Below are 12,792 nucleotides of genomic sequence, written 5' to 3' on the forward strand. Positions count from 1 at the left end.
ACACTCTCCCTATATTGTCTCCCCTCACACTGCCCCTGTCTTGTCTTCCCCCACTCTGCCACTATCTTGTCTACCCCCACACTGCCCCTATCTTGTCTTCCCCCACACTCTCCCTATCTTGTCTTCCCCCCCACTGCCCCTATCTTGTCTTCCCTCACACTGCCACTATCTTGTCTACCCCCACACTGCCCCTATCTTGTCTTCCCCCACACTCTCCCTATCTTGTCTTCCCCCCCACTGCCCCTATCTTGTCTTCCCTCACACTGCCCCTATCTTGTCTCCCCCCACACTCTCCCTGTCTTGTCTTCCCCCACACTGCCCCTTTCTTGTCTTCCCCCACACTCTCCCTATCTTGTCTTCCCCCCCACTGCCCCTATCTTGTCTTCCCTCACACTGCCCCTATCTTGTCTCCCCCCACACTCTCCCTGTCTTGTCTTCTCCCACACTGCCCCTATCTTGTCTTCCCCCACACTGCCCCTATCTTGTCATCCCCTACACTCTCCCTATCTTGTCTTCCCCCACACTGCCCCTATCTTGTCTTCCCCCACACTCTCCCTATCTTGTCTTCCCCCCCACTGCCCCTATCTTGTCTTCCCTCACACTGCCCCTATCTTGTCTCCCCCCACACTCTCCCTGTCTTGTCTTCCCCCACACTGCCCCATCTTGTCTTCCCCCACACTCTCCCTATCTTGTCTTCCCCTACACTCTCCCTATCTTGTCTTCCCCCACACTCTCCCTGTCTTGTCTTCCCCCACACTCTCCCTGTCTTGTCTTCCCCCACTCTGCCCCTATCTTGTCTCCCCCCACACTCTCCCTGTCTTGTCTTCCCCCACACTGCCCCTATCTTGTCTTCCCTCACACTCTCCCTATCTTGTCTTCCCCCCACTGCCCCTATCTTGTCTTCCCTCACACTGCCCCTATCTTGTCTCCCCCCACACTCTCCCTGTCTTGTCTTCCCCCACACTGCCCCATCTTGTCTTCCCCCACACTCTCCCTATCTTGTCTTCCCCTACACTCTCCCTATCTTGTCTTCCCCCACACTCTCCCTGTCTTGTCTTCCCCCACACTCTCCCTGTCTTGTCTTCCCCCACTCTGCCCCTATCTTGTCTTCCCCCACACTCTCCCTATCTTGTCTTCCCCACACTCTCCCTATCTTGTCTTCCCCCACACTGCCCCTATCTTGTCTCCCCCCACACTCTCCCTGTCTTGTCTTCCCCCACACTCTCCCTGTCTTGTCTTCCCTCACACTGCCCCTGTATTGTCTTCCCCCACACTCTCCCTATCTTGTCTTCCCCCACACTCTCCCTATCTTGTCTTCCCCCACACTCTCCCTATCTTGTCTTCCCCCACACTCTCCCTATCTTGTCTTCCCCCACACTCTCCCTGTCTTGTCTTCACCCACACTGCCCCATCTTGACTTCCCCCACACTCTCCCCATCTTGTCTTCCCCCCACACTCTCCTTATCTTGTCTTCCCCCCACACTCTCCCTGTCTTGTCTTCACCCACACTGCCCCATCTTGACTTCCCCCACACTCTCCCCATCTTGTCTTCCCCCCACACTCTCCTTATCTTGTCTTCCCCCCACACTCTCCCTATCTTGTCTTCCCCCCACACTCTCCCTATCTTGTCTTCCCCCACACTCTCCCTATCTTGTCTTCCCCCACACTCTCCCCATCTTGTCTTCCCCCACACTCTCCCCATCTTGTCTTCCCCCCACACTGCCCCTATCTTGTCTTCCCCCACACTGCCCCTTTTCCCTGTTCACACTGTCCTCTCACATTTCTCCTATACTGTCGATCTCTGTACTCCGTCCACATATTTTGCCCCTCTCATTTATTCTAACACTGTCCTCCCCCATACTGCCTCCTTTCACACTTTCTCCCATAGTGTCGGCTCACACTTGCCCCCCACACACGGTCCACCCCCACAAAATTCCAGTCACCATAAAGTGTTCATTCACAATTTTTCCCCTTACACAATTCCACCCCCTTCCATAAAAATTTCCTATATTACCAGCTCGATGGGAAATATTACATTCTCAACGGCTTCTCCTCCTCTTCATCGCGAAGTAACGTCTACAGTACGACCAGATGATGTCACTAGATGGCGCTGTCACTCCTGTCTGTACAGACCTGTGTGGTGATGTCACTAGATGGCGCTGTCACTCCTGTCTGTACAGACCTATGTGTTGATGTCACTAGATGGCACTGTCACTCCTGTCAGCACAGACCTGTGTGTTGATGTCACTAGATGGCGCTGTCACTCCTGTCTGTACAGACCTGTGTGGTGATGTCACTAGATGGCGCTGTCACTCCTGTCTGTACAGACCTATGTGTTGATGTCACTAGATGGCGCTGTCACTCCTGTCAGCACAGACCTGTGTGTTGATGTCACTAGATGGCGCTGTCACTCCTGTCTGTACAGACCTGTGTGTTGATGTCACTAGATGGCGCTGTCACTCCTGTCAGCACAGACCTATGTGTTGATGTCACTAGATGGCACTGTCACTCCTGTCAGCACAGACCTGTGTGTTGATGTCACTAGATGGCGCTGTCACTCCTGTCTGTACAGACCTGTGTGTTGATGTCACTAGATGGCGCTGTCACTCCTGTCAGCACAGACCTATGTGTTGATGTCACAAGATGGCACTGTCACTCCTGTCAGCACAGATCTGTGTGTTGATGTCACTAGATGGCGCTGTCACTCCTGTCAGCACAGACCTGTGTGTTGATGTCACTAGATGGCGCTGTCACTCCTGTCAGCACAGACCTGTGTGTTGATGTCACTAGATGGCGCTGTCACTCCTGTCTGTACAGACCTGTGTGTTGATGTCACTAGATGGCGCTGTCACTCCTGTCAGCACAGACCTGTGTGGTGATGTCACTAGATGGCGCTGTCACTCCTGTCAGCACAGACCTGTGTGTTGATGTCACTAGATGGCGCTGTCACTCCTGTCAGCACAGACCTGTGTGTTGATGTCACTAGATGGCGCTGTCACTCCTGTCAGCACAGACCTATGTGTTGATGTCACTAGATGGCACTGTCACTCCTGTCAGCACAGACCTGTGTGTTGATGTCACTAGATGGCGCTGTCACTCCTGTCTGTACAGACCTGTGTGTTGATGTCACTAGATGGCGCTGTCACTCCTGTCAGCACAGACCTATGTGTTGATGTCACAAGATGGCACTGTCACTCCTGTCAGCACAGACCTGTGTGTTGATGTCACTAGATGGCGCTGTCACTCCTGTCAGCACAGACCTGTGTGTTGATGTCACTAGATGGCGCTGTCACTCCTGTCAGCACAGACCTGTGTGTTGATGTCACTAGATGGCGCTGTCACTCCTGTCTGTACAGACCTGTGTGTTGATGTCACTAGATGGCGCTGTCACTCCTGTCAGCACAGACCTGTGTGGTGATGTCACTAGATGGCGCTGTCACTCCTGTCAGCACAGACCTGTGTGGTGATGTCACTAGATGGCGCTGTCACTCCTGTCAGCACAGACCTGTGTGTTGATGTCACTAGATGGTGCTGTCACTCCTGTCAGCACAGACCTGTGTGTTGATGTCACTAGATGGCGCTGTCACTCCTGTCTGTACAGACCTGTGTGTTGATGTCACTAGATGGCGCTGTCACTCCTGTCAGCACAGACCTGTGTGGTGATGTCACTAGATGGCGCTGTCACTCCTGTCAGCACAGACCTGTGTGGTGATGTCACTAGATGGCGCTGTCACTCCTGTCAGCACAGACCTGTGTGTTGATGTCACTAGATGGCGCTGTCACTCCTGTCTGTACAGACCTGTGTGTTGATGTCACTAGATGGCGCTGTCACTCCTGTCAGCACAGACCTGTGTGTTGATGTCACTAGATGGCGCTGTCACTCCTGTCAGCACAGACCTGTGTGGTGATGTCACTAGATGGCGCTGTCACTCCTGTCTGTACAGACCTGTGTGTTGATGTCACTAGATGGCGCTGTCACTCCTGTCAGCACAGACCTGTGTGGTGATGTCACTAGATGGCGCTGTCACTCCTGTCAGCACAGACCTGTGTGTTGATGTCACTAGATGGCGCTGTCACTCCTGTCAACACAGACCTGTGTGGTGATGTCACTAGATGGCGCTGTCACTCCTGTCAGCACAGACCTGTGTGGTGATGTCACTATATGGCGCTGTCACTCCTGTCAGCACAGACCTGTGTGGTGATGTCACTAGATGGCGCTGTCACTCCTGTCAGCACAGACCTGTGTGGTGATGTCACTAGATGGCGCTGTCACTCCTGTCAGCACAGACCTGTGTGGTGATGTCACTAGATGGCGCTGTCACTCCTGTCAGCACAGACCTGTGTGGTGATGTCACTAGATGGCGCAGTCACTCCTGTCAGCACAGACCTGTGTGTTGATGTCACTAGATGGCGCTGTCACTCCTGTCAGCACAGACCTGTGTGGTGATGTCACTAGATGGCGCTGTCACTCCTGTCAGCACAGACCTGTGTGGTGATGTCACTAGATGGCGCTGTCACTCCTGTCTGTACAGACCTGTGTGGTGAAGTCACTAGATGGCGCTGTCACTCCTGTCTGTACAGACCTGTGTGTTGATGTCACTAGATGGCGCTGTCACTCCTGTCAGCACAGACCTGTGTGTTGATGTCACTAGATGGCGCTGTCACTCCTGTCAGCACAGACCTGTGTGGTGATGTCACTAGATGGCGCTGTCACTCCTGTCAGCACAGACCTGTGTGGTGATGTCACTAGATGGCGCTGTCACTCCTGTCAGCACAGACCTGTGTGTTGATGTCACTAGATGGCGCTGTCACTCCTGTCAGCACAGACCTGTGTGGTGATGTCACTAGATGGCGCTGTCACTCCTGTCAGCACAGACCTGTGTGGTGATGTCACTAGATGGCGCTGTCACTCCTGTCTGTACAGACCTGTGTGGTGAAGTCACTAGATGGCGCTGTCACTCCTGTCTGTACAGACCTGTGTGGTGATGTCACTAGATGGCGCTGTCACTCCTGTCTGTACAGACCTGTGTGTTGATGTCACTAGATGGCGCTGTCACTCCTGTCTGTACAGACCTGTGTGGTGATGTCACTAGATGGCGCTGTCACTCCTGTCTGTACAGACCTGTGTGGTGATGTCACTAGATGGCGCTGTCACTCCTGTCTGTACAGACCTGTGTGTTGATGTCACTAGATGGCGCTGTCACTCCTGTCAGCACAGACCTGTGTGTTGATGTCACTAGATGGCGCTGTCACTCCTGTCAGCACAGACCTGTGTGGTGATGTCACTAGATGGCGCTGTCACTCCTGTCAGCACAGACCTGTGTGGTGATGTCACTAGTTGGCGCTGTCACTCCTGTCAGCACAGACCTGTGTGTTGATGTCACTAGATGGCGCTGTCACTCCTGTCAGCACAGACCTGTGTGGTGATGTCACTAGATGGCGCTGTCACTCCTGTCAGCACAGACCTGTGTGGTGATGTCACTAGATGGCGCTGTCACTCCTGTCAGCACAGACCTGTGTGGTGATGTCACTAGATTGCGCTGTCACTCCTGTCAGCACAGACCTGTGTGGTGATGTCACTAGATGGCGCTGTCACTCCTGTCAGTACAGACCTGTGTGTTGATGTCACTAGATGGCGCTGTCACTCCTGTCAGCACAGACCTGTGTGGTGATGTCACTAGATGGCGCTGTCACTCCTGTCTGTACAGACCTGTGTGGTGAAGTCACTAGATGGCGCTGTCACTCCTGTCTGTACAGACCTGTGTGGTGATGTCACTAGATGGCGCTGTCACTCCTGTCTGTACAGACCTGTGTGTTGATGTCACTAGATGGCGCTGTCACTCCTGTCAGCACAGACCTGTGTGGTGATGTCACTAGATGGCGCTGTCACTCCTGTCAGCACAGACCTGTGTGGTGATGTCACTAGTTGGCGCTGTCACTCCTGTCAGCACAGACCTGTGTGTTGATGTCACTAGATGGCGCTGTCACTCCTGTCAGCACAGACCTGTGTGGTGATGTCACTAGATGGCGCTGTCACTCCTGTCAGCACAGACCTGTGTGGTGATGTCACTAGATGGCGCTGTCACTCCTGTCAGCACAGACCTGTGTGGTGATGTCACTAGATTGCGCTGTCACTCCTGTCAGCACAGACCTGTGTGGTGATGTCACTAGATGGCGCTGTCACTCCTGTCAGTACAGACCTGTGTGTTGATGTCACTAGATGGCGCTGTCACTCCTGTCAGCACAGACCTGTGTGGTGATGTCACTAGATGGCGCTGTCACTCCTGTCTGTACAGACCTGTGTGGTGAAGTCACTAGATGGCGCTGTCACTCCTGTCTGTACAGACCTGTGTGGTGATGTCACTAGATGGCGCTGTCACTCCTGTCTGTACAGACCTGTGTGTTGATGTCACTAGATGGCGCTGTCACTCCTATCTGTACAGACCTGTGTGTTGATGTCACTAGATGGCGCTGTCACTCCTGTCAGCACAGACCTGTGTGTTGATGTCACTAGATGGCGCTGTCACTCCTGTCAGCACAGACCTGTGTGGTGATGTCACTAGATGGCGCTGTCACTCCTGTCTGTACAGACCTGTGTGGTGAAGTCACTAGATGGCGCTGTCACTCCTGCCTGTACAGACCTGTGTGGTGATGTCACTAGATGGCGCTGTCACTCCTGTCAGCACAGACCTGTGTGGTGATGTCACTAGATGGCGCTGTCACTCCTGTCTGTACAGACCTGTGTGGTGAAGTCACTAGATGGCGCTGTCACTCCTGTCTGTACAGACCTGTGTGGTGATGTCACTAGATGGCGCTGTCACTCCTGTCTGTACAGACCTGTGTGTTGATGTCACTAGATGGCGCTGTCACTCCTGTCAGCACAGACCTGTGTGTTGATGTCACTAGATGGCGCTGTCACTCCTGTCAGCACAGACCTGTGTGGTGATGTCACTAGATGGCGCTGTCACTCCTGTCTGTACAGACCTGTGGGTTGTGTTCATTGACGGCTCTCAGGTAACCACATCACATAACAGGAACATCGAGTTCTGCTAATAACAATCAGCCCATAATGTTCCCATTAAAGATGAAAATTTCAGATCTGCTTCAGAAAAGGTGTGAGCCAATGTGTATGGAGGGTGTGACCCTGTACCGTCAAGGAGAACACCGGAGAGATCCCACCTGAGAGATCCCACAGATCCCACCGGAGAGATTCCACAGATCCTACCGCAGAGATCCCACCAGAGAGATTCCACAGATCCCACGAGAGAGATTCCACAGATCACACCGGAGAGATCACAGATCCCACAGATCCCACCGGAGAGATCCCACAGATCCCACTGGAGAGATCCCACAGATCCCACCGGAGAGATCCCACAGATCCCACCGGAGAGATCCCACAGATCCCACCGGAGAGATCCCACAGATCCCACCAAAGAGATCCCACAGATCCCACCGGAGAGATCCCACCGGAGAGATTCCACAGATCCCAATGGAGAGATCACAGAGATTCTACCAGAGAGATCCCACAGATCCCACCACAGAGATCCCACCGATCCCACCACAGAGATCCCACAGATCCCACTGGAGTGATCACACAAATCCCACCAGAGAGGTCACACCGATCCCACCACTGGCAGTAGTTTATCAGAGGACATAACTCCGCTGCCTCCAATCATCAGGAGAATTTCACAATTGGCTGATGAGTGATGGCCGAGACCGCAGCAGCCTCCACTACTAGGCCGGTTGTGGGGGAACTGAGGGAATGTTCACATTGTGGTTCTGCACCGTTCAGTGACCCATTGGGCCGTAGATTTTATCGGTGACGGCAGAGTGAACATGCATTCTGTCATGCCTCATTTTCGGGAGCGTACGCTTCCAGGAGGTGGACACTCACACTCAGTCTACTTTGGACGTATGCCCTTGACTCGCCCCCAGAGGCCGTGGGGTACTCGGTGCCGGGCCCGTTCATTTCAATGGGAGATGTCTCAGTGGCGGTGACCCGGCCCGTGGCCTCAGGCGTCAATGTAAAAGGGGTAGAGTGATGGGGATGAAGTCATTGAGATGATCCGTGACGCCACCTGTGGTTTCTGGTCAGAGGTGACCAGCGCTGCGGTGTTGCTTCTCTGGGACAGATGGTGTGGTGCAGCAATGATGTTGTAGTCCTCCACAGGTGGAGTTGTAGTCCCAGGGAAGAGTAGATGAGGTTGGTGTAGATAAGGAGGTAGTGAGGAGAAGTAGATGGTGCAGTGTTAGGCACAGAGATGTAGCAGTGCTGAGTGGGTTGGTGCAGGAAGAAGGCAATGAGACAGCTGAGTGCAGTTCCAGTTCTTTTACTCAGGTTCTTGGCACAGACAGGTGCTCGCTTCAATGCTGCGGTCTCCAGATCAGGAGGTCAGCCAACTCCCAAGCAGACGGAATTAACCTTTCCAGCTCTCCCTTTCGTGTGCCTGTTCTGAACGTTTCCTTTCTAGCGCTTATACTGAAGTACTTGTAGTTGCGTGTTAAACCCAAGTTCCTCCTCTCAGATGTTCCTTGGAACTCTACTCGCATGACAAGTGACTGTAGCCTGCTTCGGGGACTCCATCCGTCATGTCCCGGCTCACACATAGGTCGCTACCGTGTCTTTGAGTCTGTTGTGGGAATAGAGTGGTCACAGCTCCTATTCCTCCTGTGTCTGCTGCTGGAACATTAGTTTCACAAACAGCCTCGGGGACCGGACTCCGGCCATGCTCTTCAAACTTCAGGAAGGGCTCTGCTCTGACCCTAGTCCTTCGTTCTCTTCTCCTTACGTTCCGCACTAATCTTTCTTCCTTCTGAAGAATCAGGATTTCTATGGTTCTTTCCCGCACCAGCAGCTCCAGGTCACTGAAGTCTGCTGCAGCACCTCCTTCACTCCATCCCTCTCTCGGGATCTTCTCTCACAGACTGACCTTTTCCTAATATACTCCTGCTCTCTGGTGCAGACTAAACTCCACCCGCCTCCCAGCACTCTTCGTGTTCCAAGCAGGGAGCCTCCAAAGGTGCTTTGCTACACTACCCTGTTGTGTGGGATGCAGGTGTTGGAGTGTGGTCAGGTGTTACCATCTTACCTGGAGAGTGGGGTACTACACCTCAGGAAGAGGTGCAGTACCTCTGGTGACTGAACCCTCAGAGGCACCACACCCTGATAGGGCCACTAAACCAATTTGAAAGCACCCTAACAGTGAGCGTACGGTATATACACTTCCGATTCCAATGCATGGGATATATATATAAACCCCGGTCACTGCCAGCCCCACAATAACTAAACGACCTCACATCCACCACCCATCATTTACACCGGCAGATTGGACACCAGGTACACGTAGTGTTTGGCTTCAGGGTGCGGTTTACAGAACAAGAGGAACAGAAATGAAGCATTTTATCTGTTTAATTCAGAAAGATTTTTCTCTACGACACATTCACAGTGGGAACAGCATGGACCAACATCATGTAAGGGAGTGAGACAGTGAAACATCCCACCACTATAGACACACAAGAGGTCTACGGCATTGAGTCCTCGACCCCAGCAGCAGCCGACTCTCCCTGCGGAGCACCGCTGGTGGCTATCGGACTCGCCCTAAGTCACCCACTTGTCTCATGTCTCCTCTTGTAGCGTCAGGCGGTGTACCCGGACGGAGCATCTGGAGAGACGACCATCTTGGTGGATCTACAGGTGCCCTCGATCTCAGGAAAGGTAACGTAAATCTGCCCCATACAGGTGGATGTATGACCCAGGGTGAGTGGCGCCATATAACTGTCCCTGTGATTGTAGACCCTGGAATGGCTCATCCACAGCGCGGAGCGGAGAGGAGAACCTTACAATCCATTCGAGGTCCCCAGCCAGGTGAGACCCTTGGCAGAGAACTGTAGTGCTGTGTGGCGCCCCACTCCCGTTGGGAGTTGTCCTCCTGTGTGGACGCAATCTGGAAACATCTGGTATTAGAGGCCGTGGCGGTGATTACGGGGATTGTGATTTGGGGCAGAGGTCGAGGCGGGGATCTGGGAGGTCACAGTCAGGACCACTTCTGGCCACCAATAACCCCATCATCCTTATTGTCTAGACTGGAAACTGGTGCACTGTGCAGAGTCCACAGCTCTGTACAGTCGGAGACCTGAAGGGGAAGCATGGACCTGTGGCGGCAGGAGACACGGTGCTGGTGACGGACGCTAATCTGCCCTTGGCCGGAGACTTCACAGGTGTCTATAGAGCAGAGGTTACCACCACGGCAGCTGATACCGGACGCAACGACACCCCCAGTCATCTCCCCTCCACCTGCGGGGACCATGCACAAGACCCGAAACACACCATGTCCTGGACTCCAGTCACCCCCAGAGCTACAATTACAATTCTGCTGCTACTTATGTCTTCTCCAGTCACCTCCAGAGCTGCAGTCAATAGGGACTGCAGCTCTGGAGGTGACTGGAAGATAAGACCTGATGTAACAGCAGAATAATGACTGCAGCTCTGGAGGTGACTGGAGGATAAGACAGGATGTAAAAGCAGAACAGTGAGTGCAGCTCTGGAGGTGACTGGAGGATAAGACAGGATGTAAAAGCAGAACAGTGAGTGCAGCTCTGGAGGTGACTGGAGAATAAGACAGGATCTAACAGCAGAATAGTGACCGCAGCTCTGGAGGATGAGACATGATGTAACGGCAGAATAGTGACTGCAGCTCTGGAGGTGACTTGAGGATAAGACATGATGTAATAGCAGAATAGTGACTGCAGCTCTAGAGGTGACTGGAGGATAAGGCACAATGTAACAGCAGAATAGTGACTGCAGCTCTGGAGGTGACTATAACATAAAACATGATATAACAGCAGACTAGTGACTGCTGCTCTGGAGGTGACTGGAGGATGAGATATGATGTAACAGCAGAATAGTGAGTGCAGCTCTTTAGGGTAAGACATGATGTAATAGCAGGATAGTGACTGCAGCTCTGACTGCAGCTCTGGAGGTGACTATAAGATAAAACATGATATAACAGCAGACTAGTGACTGCTACTCTGGAGGTGACTGAAGGATGAGATATGATGTAACAGCAGAATAGTGAGTGCAGCTCTGGAGGTGACTGGAGGATAAGACACGATGTAACAGCAGAATAGTGACTGCAGCTCTAGATGTGACTGGAGTATTAGACGAGGATCACTTTTTATGGAGATGCTGTTTCTTGCATTGATCCCTGTAGACTTTACTGGATGATGATGATGATTCTCTTTCTTCCTCTCTCCAGTTGTAGGGAGAAGTCTGACGGTCACATCGGGCGCGGTTGAGTTGACGTCGGTCATCCTCCCCGATGTCCCCATCACATCGCTATATTTCCAGAGGATGACATCATTTAATAGGTGCTGTGATGTCCCACATATGACCTCACACGGCCCCAGTGACCGGTCTCGCTCTTATATTGTGCCGCTACTTTCAGATCTGCCTTGCGGGACGCCTTGTCTCTCGTCCTGAACGTCGCCCCATGGAAAGTGACGTTGCTTCCTGACAGTCCAGACAGAGTCACAAAGTGTCAGCGCGTGGAGTTCTTCATCATAGGTAAGATCTGACAACCCAAAATGTGATAAATCGTAACAGCTCCTCAGACTCTTAGAAGTTCTGCTCCGCTTCTGCTCCAAAATCCCTACAGAAAGGTTCCGTGTGCACGTCCCTGGTGGGGTTGTTTCTTCTTTGGCTTCCATGTCTTTCCTTTGGGATGAATGTAGTCGTAGCTGTAGCTCGGCTCCACACTTCAGTTATCTCTTCTAGATGCGCCAGCATGTCGCCATCACCTTCCTGATCCCATTAGATCGACAATAATAAGCAGTTTTCAGATCCCTCTTCTGCCCGTGGGATCGCTCCTCCTTCGTCTCCATCCAGTCTTTACCATTAGGGAAAGGTCCACGCCGCGCTCCCATCAATCTCTCTAAATTTTTAGGGCACAAAACTTTCACCTCTCAGTAGATTATATTGTTATCAGTACATCTTAATAAGCCCTAGCATCTAATCTATTCTTTATGATACTACTGCGTCCGAAAAATGACCTCCCTAATGGCCTTGATGAAAAGCATAATAGGCCGGCGTTGTGCGCACTCTGCATATCAATCCAGATCAAATCACGAACCTCTCCACAAAATAAAAATGTCATCCACCAATCAGAGTAATAGCCCCCAGACCTTGTGATGAAGAGCCAGAAAATACAAGTTTATCTTCAAATGCTCAGATAAGTGTTTGTGACACGTGGGGCGGCTGGTGACCCCATCGCTGTACCCTGCAGTCATCAAACTCAATGGGAAAATAATTTTTGGCAAGAATCATCACCAGAAACCTTATTGTGTGGTCACAGATATTTACGGTCTTCATGTAGAAGGCATCGATGTGTAAAGAACACACATGTGATGTTTCCAATGCAAAAGATTTTGCTGCATCTTTTAAACATCCAGGCGATCCCCGGATTCTATTCGTCATTTCTGCACCACGTGCTCCAATAGGGGGAAACATTACTGGTAATGATATGACCCAGTCATTGTAGACACATAATCGTGGATACATACTGGGACACAATCACTGGTAATGTGATAGGGGGGAGATGCGCTTAATGGCGTCAGTAATATGAAACCAGAGGATTTTCCTCCAGCACACTACGTGTTGTGATGGTTACGTTAAAGTTTCATACATGGGCTGTTTTTTTGTGGACACCTGCAGTATAGAGTTGGTGGGAAGGTGTCCGCCTTACCTCCACCTGCACCACTGTGTACTGACAGGACCCATATGATGTCACAATCACG

The 12,792-nt window shown here is 52.0% G+C and overlaps 1 protein-coding gene across 2 annotated transcripts in view; it reads left to right on the forward strand.

Annotated features, from left to right (window-relative positions):
* LOC141073141 (uncharacterized) overlaps positions 1-12,792 on the forward strand; it is a 98,332-nt gene that overhangs the window by 58,578 nt on the left and 26,962 nt on the right. For both annotated transcript variants that reach the window (XM_073560508.1, XM_073560507.1), the window contains exons 4-8: positions 9,635-9,715; positions 9,794-9,865; positions 10,083-10,218; positions 11,256-11,367; positions 11,445-11,563. In XM_073560508.1, the coding sequence (XP_073416609.1) occupies positions 9,635-9,715; positions 9,794-9,865; positions 10,083-10,218; positions 11,256-11,367; positions 11,445-11,563 (520 nt within the window). The remainder of the gene's footprint in view (positions 1-9,634; positions 9,716-9,793; positions 9,866-10,082; positions 10,219-11,255; positions 11,368-11,444; positions 11,564-12,792) is intronic.

The sequence above is a fragment of the Dendrobates tinctorius genome, unplaced genomic scaffold (assembly GCF_039654945.1).
Source record: "Dendrobates tinctorius isolate UK_male_01 unplaced genomic scaffold, ASM3965494v1 ptg000297l, whole genome shotgun sequence".
Classification (NCBI taxonomy): domain Eukaryota; kingdom Metazoa; phylum Chordata; class Amphibia; order Anura; family Dendrobatidae; genus Dendrobates; species Dendrobates tinctorius.